This window comes from Aptenodytes patagonicus, chromosome 3 (assembly GCF_965638725.1).
Source record: "Aptenodytes patagonicus chromosome 3, bAptPat1.pri.cur, whole genome shotgun sequence".
In the NCBI taxonomy this organism is placed as follows: domain Eukaryota; kingdom Metazoa; phylum Chordata; class Aves; order Sphenisciformes; family Spheniscidae; genus Aptenodytes; species Aptenodytes patagonicus.
The window spans coordinates 24079999-24095978 of record NC_134951.1 but is presented as its reverse complement, the minus strand read 5'-3'; the positions used below and the strand labels follow the sequence as shown (position 1 = coordinate 24095978).

General features: G+C 39.1%; 1 protein-coding gene across 3 annotated transcripts in view; it reads left to right on the top strand.

Moving 5' to 3' along the window:
- Positions 1-15980, top strand: part of ERICH1 (glutamate rich 1) — a 103036-nt gene that overhangs the window by 9507 nt on the left and 77549 nt on the right. For all 3 annotated transcript variants that reach the window (XR_012994857.1, XR_012994856.1, XM_076332873.1), the window contains exon 2: positions 6812-7006. Coding sequence is in view for 1 of the 3 variants with exons in the window: in XM_076332873.1 (XP_076188988.1) it covers positions 6812-7006 (195 nt within the window). In the remaining 2 variants the exon portion in view is untranslated. The remainder of the gene's footprint in view (positions 1-6811; positions 7007-15980) is intronic.

Here is a 15980-nt window from a genome sequence, read left to right as displayed (position 1 = left end):
TTAAACTGTTATTTGCCACTACTACAAGCCAAATTACACTTCCTTGTCTTTGAGTGGAAAACTTGATGTCAGTGGGATTTCTGTGAGGAAGCTGAGCAAAATCTCATCCTAATGCTCTAAATTAGTTGTATATATGCATTTTTATGTACTGCCCTTAAATGTGAGTGTGCCTTAGGTACTGCTGAAGTAGTAAGCCAAGTTCAGCATCTTGGTTACTGCACTAAGATGTTAGGTGGCTTCTACCCCTTTAAAAAAGCAACAGACATGCAGTGGATATAACTAGTAACTTACTCTTTCTTTATGAATGTCTGTCTTGTACACCATGTACCTAATGAAAGGCAACTTATCTTGTATTGTTTGACATGTGATGACTCCTTTTTGCTAGCTTTAACTTCAGAGACCTGTTTTAGACCTCTTATTGGTCTAAATTTCTCATACAGTGGTCTAAATCTATCATACATATAATAAATCCAGAATATGTTTTGTGTAATAGATCAACCATTATGTTAGAAAAACTCTTCCACTGTTATGTTAGGAAAACTTTTCTTTCCCTGGTGACCTTCGTAATAACTAAGATAAACTTTGTCTACTTCCTTTTAACAAATAAAAGGATCCAGTGTGATCATGTACTGATCCAGTGTGATCTCTGGCTTAGTTTGCGTACATGTCAGTAACCAAATGTAAGGAACCCTGGAGTGATCTATGAAGAATATAGTATTAAAAGCAGTCTTCAGTGCAATTGGTTCTAGTCCTTTCTGTTTGCAGTCAGCCCTGTAGTGTTTGTAGGAGTTAGACCTCAATGTAAGAGACTTCTCTAACTACAGTTTTATTTTCTCCTGTTAGTTTACTAGAAGAATGTTGCAATACTTCTAGATGCTCATCAGTGTGTTGAGATTGGCAATTCTCATCCATCATTGGTCTCTAATATTTTTTGTGGCATGATCTAATGCAATCTTATCCTTGAGCTACATAACACTTCTCACTAGCTTAAAATTCTTTTGGCATTTGTTTGCTTATGCTAAACATCCCAAGCTCTCCTTCTATGTCTTGTTGGTTATTGTAAAAACTCTTCTCTGTGTCTGCTCAGGTTTGAGTTCAGCTGGTTTGTACACAGCAGACTTAAGGCTGTACAAGGTTTTCGGTGAGCTCTCTCTAGAGTTATATATCAATGTAGTTCATTTTCCTGTCTCAGATTAAAAAATACTTGGCCCAATAGGGTCTTGGATCACATTGTCATTGTACGTGACCTCCATCACACTAGTGGCTCAATCTCTCTCATGATTGATTAAACACACAGGTTTTCACCTGTAGTCACCTCCAGTTTAGTAATCTCCCTTTAGGAATGTTTGCTTGTCCCCCGAAGTGTGGAGCCGCCCCACCCCCGGCGGGGGGGGGAGTCTGTAAGGTTTTATTTCTCTCTTTAATCTTTACAACCTTGTTAACAGAGGCAATGTCAGTGTAGCCTGGTCTTCCCCTACAGCAAAAGAGCGAAGACTCTCTTTAAACCTTTAGGATTTGGGCCAGGTATTCCTGTTAATGTTATTACTGTGCAGTACCTCCTTTTGGCCATATGCCTAGCTCTAACTTTGTGAAGTTTCCTTTGTATAATCTAGAACTGTGTTCAATCTATTCCACAACACTGATGTGGCATGCACAGCTCTTGCCCTCACCACCACGTGTGCACACACATAGTCTGATGTCTGGCAAATCCAGGTAGATTCAGAACACAGTCACCTTTAGTTGATGACTATAAAAAGTCTAATGCTTCACTCACCTTCAGTGTCTTGTTTTCAACACTATACATCCCACAGCATAAAGAATCTATCCATTGTAGTATTAAAATCCTGTCAGATTCCTGGAGGTGAAAGGGCACACAAAATGTGGCAAGCACTTCTTCACAGTTCTGTTTGCACTTGGACTGTTGGACTGTTTGAACTCTGGAGACATCACCAATGGAAAAATCTTTCCACACGCTACTCAGAACTAAAAGGGCAACTAAGTCTGCTATGATAACACAGAACTCCAAAATATGGTGGACCCTGGGCCATGCTCATCTAACCTAGAGGCTTAGAGCTTCTTCCAGTTGTCACTGTGTGACCAGGTGTTCAGAACTATGTCTTCCTTCAGTAAGGAATAGCTATGGGGAATTTTTTTTTCACATTGCAGAATACATTCCCTATAGAACTCAGAAAGCATCTTTAGTCTTCAGTAGGTTGGGAGTAATGAGCTATCAATTATACCTCAGAGAAATAGAGCCATGATAAGCTACAGTGGTAGTTTTCAAAGACTTACCGTGGATTGGGTGAACTGAAGTCTTCCTTTCATTAATTCTTGCCTGGTCTATGCCCTATAAAACTTCTTGGATTACTATCTGCTGTCTCAGACTTTGTAGGGAAGTAAGGACAGTAGAAAGCAATGCAGAGCTAATGCTAACAAACATTTTATGTTGTTTTCAGCTGCATCCACATCGCTGCCATTTCTGGCCCCTAAACCTCTTAGCTTATCTGGTTTCCTCTCTCATTTCCAATTTCTCATCTGTTAGTTCCGGAGACTGCTTTGTTCTAAGAGGAGAGATGTATTTGCAGTAGTCTGTACAACAAGGCTTCCCTTTTTTTCCTTGTAATTGGCTTCTTATTGCTGTTCACATTTCTTTCCTGTTCGATTACAGGCTCGGTTCCAGAGATAATTCCCCTCAAACTGTTCTTTCTCTTCCAGACTGGAACACCAGGTTTTGTAATATGTGAATACAATTTTCAAGAATGTTCTCAAAAACATACCCAGTAGAATATATTAAATTCACTCCCTTGTACCTTGTGCATTAATGCTGTATGTAAATGTGGCAATTTTCATTGGTTCTGACTCCAAATAGCGTATCCCTCATCTTTCTATGGTCTCCCTTGTCTTTTCTTGAGGTCTTCTTAAAAACACATCTCAAAATTGTATATGCTTGTTTAGAGACATCAGCCTGCTTTGAAAAGTGGAAAAGTGTTCCCAGATTGGTCTATTGAAAGACCACATCAATCTGTACAGCTCCTCCATCAGTTATGTTGACTGGAAAACAACAGCAACAAATAACCATATGTACTTGGCTATGTTATGGATATGGTGAGAGCCAGTCTTATTCCATTTTGGAACTCTGATAGGTTAGATATGTCGCTGGTGGTAGATATTTTTCCTTGAATTTTCTTTATTGCTAATATGCTGTTAAGAGGTAGTTATTTTTAAGGGTTTGAACAGTTCTTACCAGATGGACTGATCTCTGGTGCTGCATACTGCCAAATACATCAGGTTAAGGAGAGTTTTGAATAAGGGAGAAAAGCTGCTCTGTAGCATCAGGCAAGACCAACCTCCTGTGGTTAAGCCAATGCTCATGGATATCACAGGATATCTTTTTTTAAGTAATTGCAGCAATAAAACCCTGAGGAAAGAGCATCCTCTGTCATCTGAAAAATGTTGTGGTAGCTCAGCTCTGAGACTCTTTAACTACAAAGCAGAGTGCGTCTTTGGAGCATGTAAAGCTGCTGAGTATGGCAGGATAGATATTCCTCAGAGCCTAATTTCCTTGTTCATTGGTACGCAGGACAAACTTGTTTGTGTTTTTTATTTTTTTTTTCAGGCTAGAATATACTTAAGATTCCAAATAGTTCAGACTAAACTTGTCAGTTTTTTCAGCTGCTCACTGGTGATACCACCTTCTTCATTCTCCCAAGGAAGGTGTACTGCTGGGATACATTGCTTCCTGCTGTCTTCAGAAGACTTGAAATACATCAGGTTCCAAACAGGGATGTAGTCATGCCTCGGTGTCACTGCTGCTCATTTCCATTCTGTTGTGGTTATTGGGAATTACTAGTCATTTTAAGAGATGACTTTGCAGTGCTGAGACGCACTGACACAGGTGTGAAAGCTTTGCAGGCAATGAACTCCCCCCACTCTGCACCCAGCTGCTTCTTCCTGTGTCTGCTGAAAACCCCAGCCTGTAAGATTGGATGCTGCTTTGGTGTTGGCAGCTAAACCACATTTTTGCTGAAGTAAATCTATAGCTGCTACTGATCTAGATATTTCTTTCTAAGCAAGAGAGACTTTTGTGAAAGAATACTTTCCTCAGTATTCACACCCTCCCAAGGCAGGCATTGTTTCAGCTTGCTTTCTCAAGCATAAGTATTAGAGATGGGGAGAGCCCATGTGAATGCGAAGGAATGAATGTATCAGAACTGGTCTCATGTTGCTTTTCTGAAGCAATGCTAATGTGCGTTTGAGTATAGTCCCTATATGTTAAAAAGGAAAGAAAAAGTGAAGTTTTGGGGTTTTTTTGTGGGGGTAACTGAACAGATGACTAGAGAAATCAGATTTCAAGATGGGGAGCATAAAATCGACTGTAGCTATGAGGAGGCTGGCCCTCCTCAGCAGATTTGGAGAAAATGTATTTCCATATATAGATTCATCAGTATCTCAATGAAGAATAGCTTCCTCAATACAAGTGCTTGAATGTTAGTTTTATGTACTGGTTTTGGCTGTGCTAGAGTTAATCTTCTTCATAACAGCTCCTGTGGTGCCATGTTTTTTTGATTTTTGGTGAAAACAGTGTTAATAACACACCAATGTCTTGTTTATGGCTGAGCAGTGCTTACACAGAGTCAAGGCCTTCTCTTTCTCACACCACCAAGAAGTTGGGAGGGGACACAGCTGGGACAGCTGACCCCAACTGACCAAAGGGATATTCCACACCATAGGACGTCATGCTCAGCATATAAAGCTGGGGGAAGGGGGGGGGGGGGGGGGGGGGGGGAGGGGCGTTTGGAGTGATGGCGTTTGTCTTCCCAAATAACCATTACGTGTGATGGAGCCCTGCTTTCCTGGAGATGGCTGAACACCTGCCTGCCGATGGGAAGCAGTGAATGAATTCCTTGTTTTGCTTTGCTTGCGCACACGGCTTTTGCTTTACTTATTAAACTGTCTTTATTTCAAGCCATGAGTTCTCTCGTTTTTAGTGTTCCGATTCTCTTTTCCCATCTCACCCGGCGGGGGAGTGAGTGAGTGGCTGTGTGGTGTGTAGCTGCTGGCTGGGGTTAAATCATGACATTTAGTAACGGCTCTACTGGAGTTCATTAAAATGCTGCAGTGTTAGTAGCAGTACTCAGGGAAAGGATCCAGGATAAACCTCTTAGGTAACTTGCTTTAGAGTCAGAGATCTGCAAAGGGTAGTTAACTTTGTCTTACTACACTGCTTATTTCTGTCTACTTTCTCTCGTTGTCCTCTGAGGAGAGTAATTGTGGATTTTGTCTTTCTAGCTGTAGAATATCCTGGCAAGGGAACCTTATGAAAAGAAAATACACGGTCACTTGTTGATGTCTGTCTTTCTGGGAACGGTGGTCTTAACTTATAACTTGCAAAATGGTTTGTACTTACTTGATGGGGACATTGCTGGCACCTTGTCACAGGTTTTTTCATGTCACTGAATGATGGATAAGTGTAGAAAAACTAAAATTCGGGCTTCGTAAGCAAAGCTTTCTGCACAAGTATCTCCTCAGGCTTACATCTTGTCATAGGCCTTTCATAAGGTCACCGATTATTCAAGAGACTGGGCACAAGCAAAGAGTAAGTGATCATGTATAAACTAGTAAGAGCTCAAAAAAAGTCTAACGACATTCTCCCCCATAGTTAGTCATTTACATGACAATTGAAGCATGCTGCCAAGGTACATGTGGAGATAAAGTTTGTCTATCAAGGACTGGTGGTTCAAGGATTTCCCAGCTCGATGAAGGTCATTTTTTTTTCACTTGTGAAGGAAAGTAATTTATTGAAGAGAGTTATGTGGTGATAGTATGTTCTTCTGTTAAGCTGCAGTAGGAGCCATTCTTCTTATAACAACGTAAGTCCTTTTCTCTTAGCAGAAATATCTTTTTAGGAATCTGCACCAGGTTGCTTGTATAGTGTCTATATACTGTATATTAAATTTAAAACTGGAGTTTAGATAGCAACATGTTTTTCTCCAAATCTCTCTTTTCCCTCCTCCCCCCATCCCACAATACCTGCTTGACTGTGTAGAATCCATGAAACTGGGGATGTTGTTTTGCAATAGATAAAAGATTTCTTAGTATTACTTTATATTTTTATGTAATACGCAATTTCAAGTGATTGAAATATGCATGCATCCATATAAAGATGATAGTTTTGTTGATGAGTAGATTATTTGCATATATTTCTTTTCTTTAATCAAATGATGCTTGCATTTGAGTAACTAGTAGCAGATTGCCAGTGTCGTCAGAAAGGGGCCCGTCAGAGGAAGAGGCGTAGAAGAATACTGCTAATTCTGTAGAAATAATTGGGTTACCATGTGTTTCTGCTACTGTCTACTTCTAGTTTTTCTATGTGATTAAATAGTTGTAGCTTACTGATTTTAATGAGTGATTCAATTGCAGTGCCTCTGTGCCAGAAGAGACCTGCATTTTGAGCAGCCTTATAACACTTGTGTAGGAACATACTTGTTTTAAAAGAAATATAAAAAATAATGTATTTAGTCTGTGAATGTACTGTATTAACTTATTGCCAAAATGTAGTCAAATAGAAGATTTTAAATGTAACCTTGCTAGTGAATTCTGGGGTTTTAAAGCTGCTTTTCTGACTCAAGTTTAGGACTTTAATATATTATATTCAGCTTTACCTGTGAGAGGTAGGGACTACTGAAGACAGACTTGCATGGAATATGAGGGAAACTGTCTTGTATCAATTAGTTGTTGGTTTTTTAAAGTCTTAAAATACCTTTAAAACACTGCATTTCTTTCTGTTTAAAAAAGTTTTCTTACCCCACAGTGTTCATAAGGAAAGTACTGAAACGACTCTATGCTGAAACTTCATCATCTTCTCTTGCACATACTTCAAGTAGAGAAGAGGAGGCGGTTCTCAGAAATCTGGGCTCAAAATCCAAAGAAAAGAATTTGGATAATGTACAGACTTCATCAGCAGATGCTAGTACATCAACAGATACACCCTGCGAATCATTTCAAGGTGAGACTGCACAGTCCTTTTTCTGATAATATGCTTTTAAATATAGTTACTTTACTTGAGAACAGTATAGTATCTACTTTTTTCATCTATTGATACCAACAGACAAATTTGAATACAAGTGCTAGTGGTACTTAATACCTAGAACACTTGAGGTCAGTGCATAAGTCCTGTGAAAGCCAAGAAAATAGTCTTGGTGTATATGCATGAACGCAGTGTTTAACAGTATCTAATATGAAACTGCAGTGTAAGCTATAATTGTCTTTGGTGTAATGTCTGTTGAACAGTGAGAAAATGACTTACACTGGTACAACTCTGCTCAGCTGTTAGAGATACACCTAAAGATTGGTGGGAATACATGATCCAGCACTTCCTCCTGCTCTCATGTTGCAACAGAAACGCCATGGGGAACGTAAACCCAACAGAAGGCAAATATCAATTCAGGCACTTAGTACCCTGCTAAAGAGCATTATTTTGTGTGTGTTTGTGCAATGAAAGTGAATATTTTGACAGGTAAGTAAAAGACCTTTTTCAAATGGGTTGTAGAATGTGGATGCTATGCCGAGAGATGAAGGAGTTGCAAAATGAGGTAGCTGTGGGATTACTTGTGGGTAAAAGGCTCTATGCATAAGCGTAGAAGAAGTGTGAATTGCTTTGTATTGTAGCTCATCTAAAACCAAATTTTGCCATAACTGAAAGAGGTTGTTAAACTGACTTGAAATAAAAAGGCATGTTTCCTGAGAGTATAAAAAGCTTTCTCTAGGGGAGGTACTCAGCTAGACCTGTTACTCACAAACAAGGAAGAACTGATTGTGGATGTGGTCCGGGGCAGGAGACTAAAGTCCTGAAAGAAGTGAGCAAAATGAGTAGTAGGATTAGAACCCTGTACTACAGAAGAACAGATGTTTGTCTTGTTTGGGGGCCTGCTTGGTAGGATCAAATGGAAGGCTGGTCTGAATTGCAAGGGAGCTCTGGAGAGCTGGTTGATCTTCAAGAATAACCTTCTCAAAGCACAAGAATGGCTCATTTTGACATGCAGAAAACTGAGCAAGTGTGGCAGGATGCCTGACTGAGCTCAGATGTGTCAGGGAGCAGCAAGGGGAAGGTGAGGGAAGGCTAGCTGGGACGAGGCAGGCACAGGAGCTGTCATCACTGTGGAAGCAGTCCCACAGTACCTGAAAAAGGAGAGCAGAGCATGTCCGGTAACAGTAACCAGGTTCAACCAACAATCCAGTGACACAAGGCAGGTCTGAGGTCAAGCCAGTATGTAAAGTCTGTCAAGTCAGGGTGTGCATCAACTGGGGTATGTGCCCAGGCACAGGCATGGCTGCAATCTAGCTGAGGCTTGGAGCTGCTTAGAAACCTCAGCTTAAAAAGCAGCTCCTGAGTGATGTGAGGGCAGCCCCTGCTGAGGTGGCTTCTTACAGGTCTTTCATAAGTAGCTCTTTCTTCACAACAATCTGGCTCAACAGCTGTGTCCTATCAGAGAGCTGCCCGTAAGTGCAGGCAGCTAAGCTCCTAAGACGGAGCTCTGGGCCCTTACAACACAAAAAGGAAGTACAGAGGAGATGGAAGCAGGTACTAGCTACCCAAGAGAAATATAGAGATGTTGCCTGAGTGTGCTGGGATGGAGTTAGGAAGGCCAAAGCTCAGCTGGAGTTGAAACTCATGAGGGATGTGGGAAGAAACAAGAAGGGGTGGGGGCAACAACTGGAAGGCTAAAGAAAATGTGGGCCCACTGCTCAATGCGCAAGGGACTAGCGATAGAAGACAAGTAAAAGGCTGAGGTACTTAGTGCCTTTTTTGCCTGTTTTTTCTGGTAAGATTTGTCCTCAGGCCTCCCAGTCTATGGGAGTGAAGCATTACCCACAGTAGATGATGATAAATGGGGAGTAGTTAAGCCAGTTGTGCAATTGCATGTCAGTAGGACAAGATGTTGTGCATCCAGGCGTGCTGGCTGATGTCATTGTGAGGCTGGTTTCTATCCTCTTTGAGAAGTCATCGCAATTGGGAGGTTCTTTGGTGACTGGAAAAGGCAATCATCATACCCACTTTCAAGAAGGGCAAGAAGGAGGGTCTGGAGAACTGTGAACATGTTACAGAGTAAATCCTGGAAGCTCTTTCAAAGCACGTGAAGGACAAAAAGGGAATTGGGAACAGTAAATCTTGATTTACCAAAGGCAGGCTGTGCAACCCAGTTGCCTTCTATGATGACATGACTGGCTTGTAGATAGGTAGGTCACAGTGCATGTTCTTTAATTTATTTTGCAGGGCCTTCAGTGTAGTCTCCTGTAGTATTCTTATAGCCAAGAAGGTGAGATATCAACTGGGTAAATGAATGGTCAGATAGACTGTCAGGGTCAAAGGATGGTAATCAGCAGTACAAAGTTTGATAGATAGGCCATGTGCTAGTGGTGTACCTTAGGGATTAATACTGGAGTGCAGAGTCCTGTGTCTGACATGGAATAACCAACAATACAGGCTGGGGGTAACCTGGCTGGAAGCAGCTCCACAGAAAAGGACCTAGGGGTTCTGGTGCATGCCCAGTTGAACATGAGTCAGCATTGCATCCTTGCCACAAAGGTGGCTGATGACATACTGTGCTGTATTAGCAATGTAGCCAGCAGTTTGAAGGAAGTGATTGTTTTTTTTGAGACCACACTGGAGCAGCATTTGTGAGTCCACACTGGAAGTACTGTGACCAGTGGGGTCCTTAGTAAAAGAAAGGTAGTGACACAGTAGAGTGAGTCCAATGGAGGGCACCGTAATGGCCAGAGAGCCAGATGACCTTATGTATAAGGAGAGACTGCGAGAATTGAGTTTAAGTCATAAGAAAAGAAGGTTAAGAGGAAATCTCATTACTTCAACTACCAAATGGGAAGGAGGAGTATAGAGAAGACTGAGCCGCGCACTTTTTGGAGGTGCTCAGCAACGGGAGAAGGGGCAACAAACAAGTTGTGGCAAGAGTAATTCCAACTAGATGGGGGAGGGAATTCCACCTTGGAGATGATCAAACATTGGGAATGGGCTGTCCAGAGAGAGTTTTGGTATCTCCATCCTTGGAGGAGCTGAAAACTGAACAGTGTACTAGAAAACTTGATCTAAAATTTTAATGGGGTTTGGGCTAATGACCTCCAAAAGTCCTTTCCAACATAATTACTGTAGAAATCTGTGTTACTGGGAGTTTTTGGGTTTTTTTTAATTTTAAAAAAAGAAAGCCACCCCCCAATCTGTAACAAGGATGGCTAGTAACAGGTTGGCTATAGGGCTTTCTTACATGTGTCTGTGGTAGAATTTGCTTTTGAAGGATTCTGTGGCTGTTGTCCTGAATTGCATCCCATTACTGTGACAGATCACCTGGAAATCTCAACTTGTTGCAGTTCCATTTGTTTGACACCCATTTTGTTTTTCTAGATCAGTACTTCTAGTACTTCTTTTGTGTAGTCAGTAATGAGAGGCACATTTTCAAAAGGCTGAAAAAGCATTAAGCTTATTCTATGAAATGATACTTGATAGCATTGGGAAACAATTGTCCTTTTGAAATAGGTAACAGGCTGTTTATTGGCTCTATGATGAAGACGTGCTAAATAAGCATGACTATGGAGTAATTTCTTAAGCTAAAAACGCCTTCATTTGTAGTGAGTCTATACCATTCCTTATAAATTAGGGCCTGCCCAAACTCCCACTGAAGTGGGAGGTGAGGGGGAGAATTTAGTTGACCTTGTGATGTATAACTCCTCTGATTGTTTATACCTGATTCCTAATACAATGTTCTTCAAGTTAATGAAACAAAAGCTTTTGATCCAGAATCCTAATACAGGTAAAATGTAGCTCATGGGAAAGGGAACATGGAGCAAAAACAACAGTTCCGTATTTATGATTTTCACAGCAAAGCAACTAAGGCTGTTCTTGAAATTAACAGCAAACTAACTGAGCTTGTTTTCTGTTGGAGGAAAGCAAATGCTATGGTAGTACAGAAAGGGTTCTGCCTTGATTGATATTCTACAAATGTGTACTTAAAAAAAAAAAAAGCCTCAAAGAGGCTTGCGGTGATAAACTCAGGAAAAAGAGAAATCAGTTACCCATCTGTGAAACCAAAAGATAACTTCACCATTCTTCTCTGGTTGTGATTTCATTTAAATTTAAGGAGCTCTTGTATGAATAGTCATTTACATGTTGTGATTTTTATGGCATTGGACACTGAAAGTACATGTTTAGTGATAGGCTATTAGATTTGGAGCTATAATGTGTGGCCTTGGAAAAGGAAAAACATAGTCATTGTTGGTTTTTTTATCATATACTATTTTAAGTAACTTTTCTTGTAGACCAAAGGTTATGGGCATGCCTACGAATCAGCTGATCATTTAAGTAGCAGTAATCTAAGATGGACAATAGAAAATGAGAGGGATTTTTTTTTTGTGTAGATACAAACTCCTTCCTAGTTTGGAAATTATTATTTCAGTCCTACAAAATCTACTGAAAAATTTAATTTAGTGTCAATAAGAAATCGAGGATTTCTTTAAAGAGAAGCTGACTTAAAGTCTAAGTATTTTCTAGCATTAAATAACAGTTTTTACTACAAAACTCATCACAATGTTATACTTGCCTTTAACAGTTATTTTCAAATTGTGAAAATACCATTACTGATATGCACAACCTAACCCCCCCTAGATTCTTATATTATTGGAATGCAGTTTGCAGCATTGCCTTAAATGTCTGCATCTTGAAGCATAACAGGGACTTATGCCCATAAAATTTTAAGATCATACTTTTATATCCTGTAAATATTTGCATTTATATGCCTCTTTTGAGATCAAGTTGAAGTTGAGATGCTTAAGTATATAGAAGATCAAGACCCATATTAATGACTGGTTCTCATTTAATTTTGGAAGATTAGTAATTTAGTATCAGAAAGTGTTGTCCCGTAAAGCTCCCCACACAGTTCTGGAACTAAAGCTTACTATAAAACCCAGAATAACTGGAAATGGAAGAAAAATTAAGGGATGCTGTCCTTTGTGACTACAGAGTAATCTTCTGAATGGTATTTGCATTTTCTTTAGGAAGGTTGTAGTTCTGTTAGGGATGGAGAAAACACATGGAGGTGCCACGCTTCTTCTGAACCCCAAAGAAGGAGGGTAGTTGCTTATATTTTATCTCTTGAAAAAATATTTTTTTTTAAAGTGACTTAAAAAAACCCCAACAAAGCCAACGACCTGCCTGTGACCAAAATTTCCATTTGAGGGCATACTAAGACGTACCTTCCCTTGGGATTCTGGTTGTCCTAAATCAGATTCCCCCCCCCCCCCCCCCCCCCCCTTCTACCAAAATACTCAGAAAATGGATGTAACCAAAATAGGGGTACCCCCCTCCCCAGGACAATTAGATAAGGCTTTCTAAACATTTCTCCCATTGAGAAACCTGATTCTTCCATTGCAAGAGCTATAGTTCTTAATTTCAGAAGATGTAAGAAAGGAGTTTTTTCTTGCTTCAACATAAAATTAAAGAGGATCTAGATAACCAGCTTTATTACCTTAAACCATTTAGAAGTTACGCATACATGTAGTAAACCTGAGCCTTCTTGGCAGGCAAAGTATTAAAGAGAGCAAATAGAAAACTACAAATAAGAGGACTTAATTTCTTTTTCCCTAAGCTTGCAAATATGCTTCCAAGTGCAGTATTATAAATGCTTAAAAACTTGCTGTACCGCAAAAAAAAAAGTGGCAAAAGACTGAGAAAGCATTTCTAAGTATGAATGACTTGCTTGGATATGGCCTTTGACTAAATTTTTCTGAGGATTGGTTTTGTTTGTTTCTGACCCTTGTTAGGGCAGGATCTACTTGCAACAAGCACTAATTTAATGGAGAATGTTTCTCTTGAGGTCTGCAGTTCTGTGATTTCTTTACTTTTGTTGATACTTTAAAACCTCACTAATTATTTTTAATACCTTTATAGTATATAGTCAAAGTAGACATGCATGCTTCTGACTAGAAACTTGCTAATTGTAGAACTGACTTTTTTAATGGCCTCCTTAGTCTGAGGCCTTTTTCTTGGTCAGAATTATAACCACTTTTTAAAGGACTTGGGATTTACTGATAGCTGTTTAGCACCTTCCTTATAAAAATTAAAATTTAAGAGTTGCTGAAGAAGGATAACTGTATACAAGCTAAATGTATCATATTCAATTTTTTTGTATAAAGCATGCTGTTCCACTTTTGGTTTTTGTGTTTTCCCTGATTCTGAAAAAGGAAATTGAAATGCAGAGAGCCTAGGCAGAGTGTTAGATCTTGTGGAGACAACCTATTTGATCATTTTTGTCTCCTTCATTTATTTAAGAGGTAATGAAGAAAAATACTAAGCTATTATTACTCCTAAGTTTTAGGGTTTTTTTTAAGAAAAGGAATCTATATTGTGCTATATAAATAGACAAAATGCAATTTACTCCATATTCATTAAATAAAAATGTGAATGTCTATCAACTGTGAAATATCCCAGCATTGTTATCCTGTATAAGGAATTCCTGTTGAAATTCAGTACAGCTGTGGGATTTTTTTTTTTGTGTGTTCTCCTTACTTTTTCCATTGAAATTATTAATGCTCACAGTATACTGTGTTTAAGAAATCATCGCTGGGACATCTGGACTGTGTCCTTACTCATCCTAATCCCATCTTCCTGCAGCCATTCTATTATAGAAAACTTAAATTTGTGACGGAAATGCCTAGAAGACAAAATTTGTCTAAAAAATATGCATGGGCAGCCCTGGCTTTTAGTAGATGAAATTGATGAAGTGCATATGCTTGAGAAACTAAACTCTAGCAGTACCCAATGCAGTAAACAGCTTTAGAGACTTCATTTTAGTTAATTACTCTGAAGAGCTGTCTATTGTGAATAAGCTAAAGAGCAATGGAGATTATTATACAACAAAGTGTTGTCACACATTCTTATGTTCTTCTCTCAAGGGTTTAAAAATTCTCTCATTACATGCAATATTACAGTGGCATTATACTGTGAAAATGGGACAGATATAACCAGAAGTGAGTATTTGACTGAAGACACCAACCTCTGGTGACTATGGTAGAAATGGTGCCCAACCAGATTTACAAGCTGGTAGCTATATGCTTGGGGGGAATATAGAGATGTGGGGTTTGGGGGAGGAGGGGGGGTGGAACGAAACAAAAAAAAACAAAACACAAACAAAAAAAACCTGTCTCTGTTCAGACTGAGTGGGCTGCATGTATAATATCTCTAACTTCTGTAGTTAGAGATACAAGTCTAGCCTTGTAGTTCAGTCTCCGGTTCCTGTAGCAATGCCTTTTTTTTTTTTTTCTTTTTGCTGCTGGTTAGCAGATTCTTTCCTTTTCCAGTGTTCTTATGTATATACATTCACTCATTCTTCTCCCCTCTCTCCTCTATTCTTCGTTTCAAACAGCTTAGCTGTCATAGAGAAATCTGCTGGCTTCTGTGACAACTGAAAGCAATTTAACAAGTAGCTTGTCTAATAGTATGTAGCAGTTGCCTAATTGGAGTAGAAAATGCCAGCTTTAGCTGTAAGTGTAAACAAGCTCTAAACCTAAATGTAGCCAGCTGCAGGAAAACTAATTATCTTGAGAAAGGAAGCAGAAAAATGGGTTGTGTAAGAACTCGATAAAATGGACTTGTTTCATCTAGAGAAGGGCTGATAGACAGTCCTGAGGTGACTCTAACTGTAGCATAGTAATTGTGTGTGTTAGTGTTCTCACTGTCCACCTTGTCTCCCTGTTTGAAATTATTTTTAATGTATTGATGACAAAACAGGTTGTGTGAAATGCCTCCCCTGCTCCCGTGTACACTGGGGAGTTCATTACTTTAAGCTGCCACTGTCAAAATCGTAGTTATTCAGGGTCAAATTTCACGTTTTCTGCTGTTACGTATGCTTACTTCCTACTTGTCTTTCCTACCCACTGTACCCTCTAACCATTATTTGAGAAGAGGAAATGCTTATAATGTGAACTTGGTACTGAACAGGGCAAATGATTTTCCGTAATTTTTTGTGCTTCTGTGGTTGCAATATTTTTTGTACACAAACAGGAATGGACTGTTACTGATGACTTCCAATTATGGAATAAAAAAATGTGTGTTGGGGGGAGGGGGAGTGTTTAGAACTTTAAACTTTGTTTACTTTTATTCTGATGAGCACATCTGTTTATTTCCTGGTCTAGTTTCAGGTAAGTCCCAGTAATGATATAATCACTTAATCAGTGAGGGTAATTAACTAATTGCAACTTAGGCATGGCCTTTTAGATTCAGTGTTGTTGCATTTATTTTAAAAAAATATATTGATTGACAGGGATGTATGTGGCTTTTGAAAAGTGTGTTGGACAAATAAGATCTGCAGCACTAGAGAAATAATTGGGCTGAGTACTAACTTAACATTTTTAAAATAGCTTTATTCTCCTGTTTATACAGTAGAATTCTTAGTCATCTAATCAAAATATTGACTATAATCATATGCCAGGACATATATGAGACACTGAAGCTTTTAAGTTAAATAAATAACTAATAATAACTAATAAATATTTAATAAATAAAAATAGGGGAATGTAGATGATTTAAAGCATCATAGGTAAAAATTCTTCCTCAGACAATGAGTGAGAACAAGAGGAAGAAAGATTTCTACTTTTTTTTAATCTGGGTTTTTTTCTCTGTGACAAAGAATGTCTGCCACTTCTGATTTAATGAAACTAAGGATGAGTTATAATGATAAGTCCTGTCTCCAATAAAATGGGCTATAATACAGCCTTTCTAGGTGTCTTAAAAAAAAAAAAAAATCTAAGAGTTAGTGTACGTGTGATAGGTGGTGAGGGAAATAAATTTGAGCTCTCTTGTTCCTTGTTTTTTATGAATTTCCCATCCCAACTTTGAGCCTTGTAAAATGGGTGTATCTTTATTGACCTCAATTTCCTTCTGAAGTTTTTGGGTTCCATCAAGTTGAAGGAAAAGA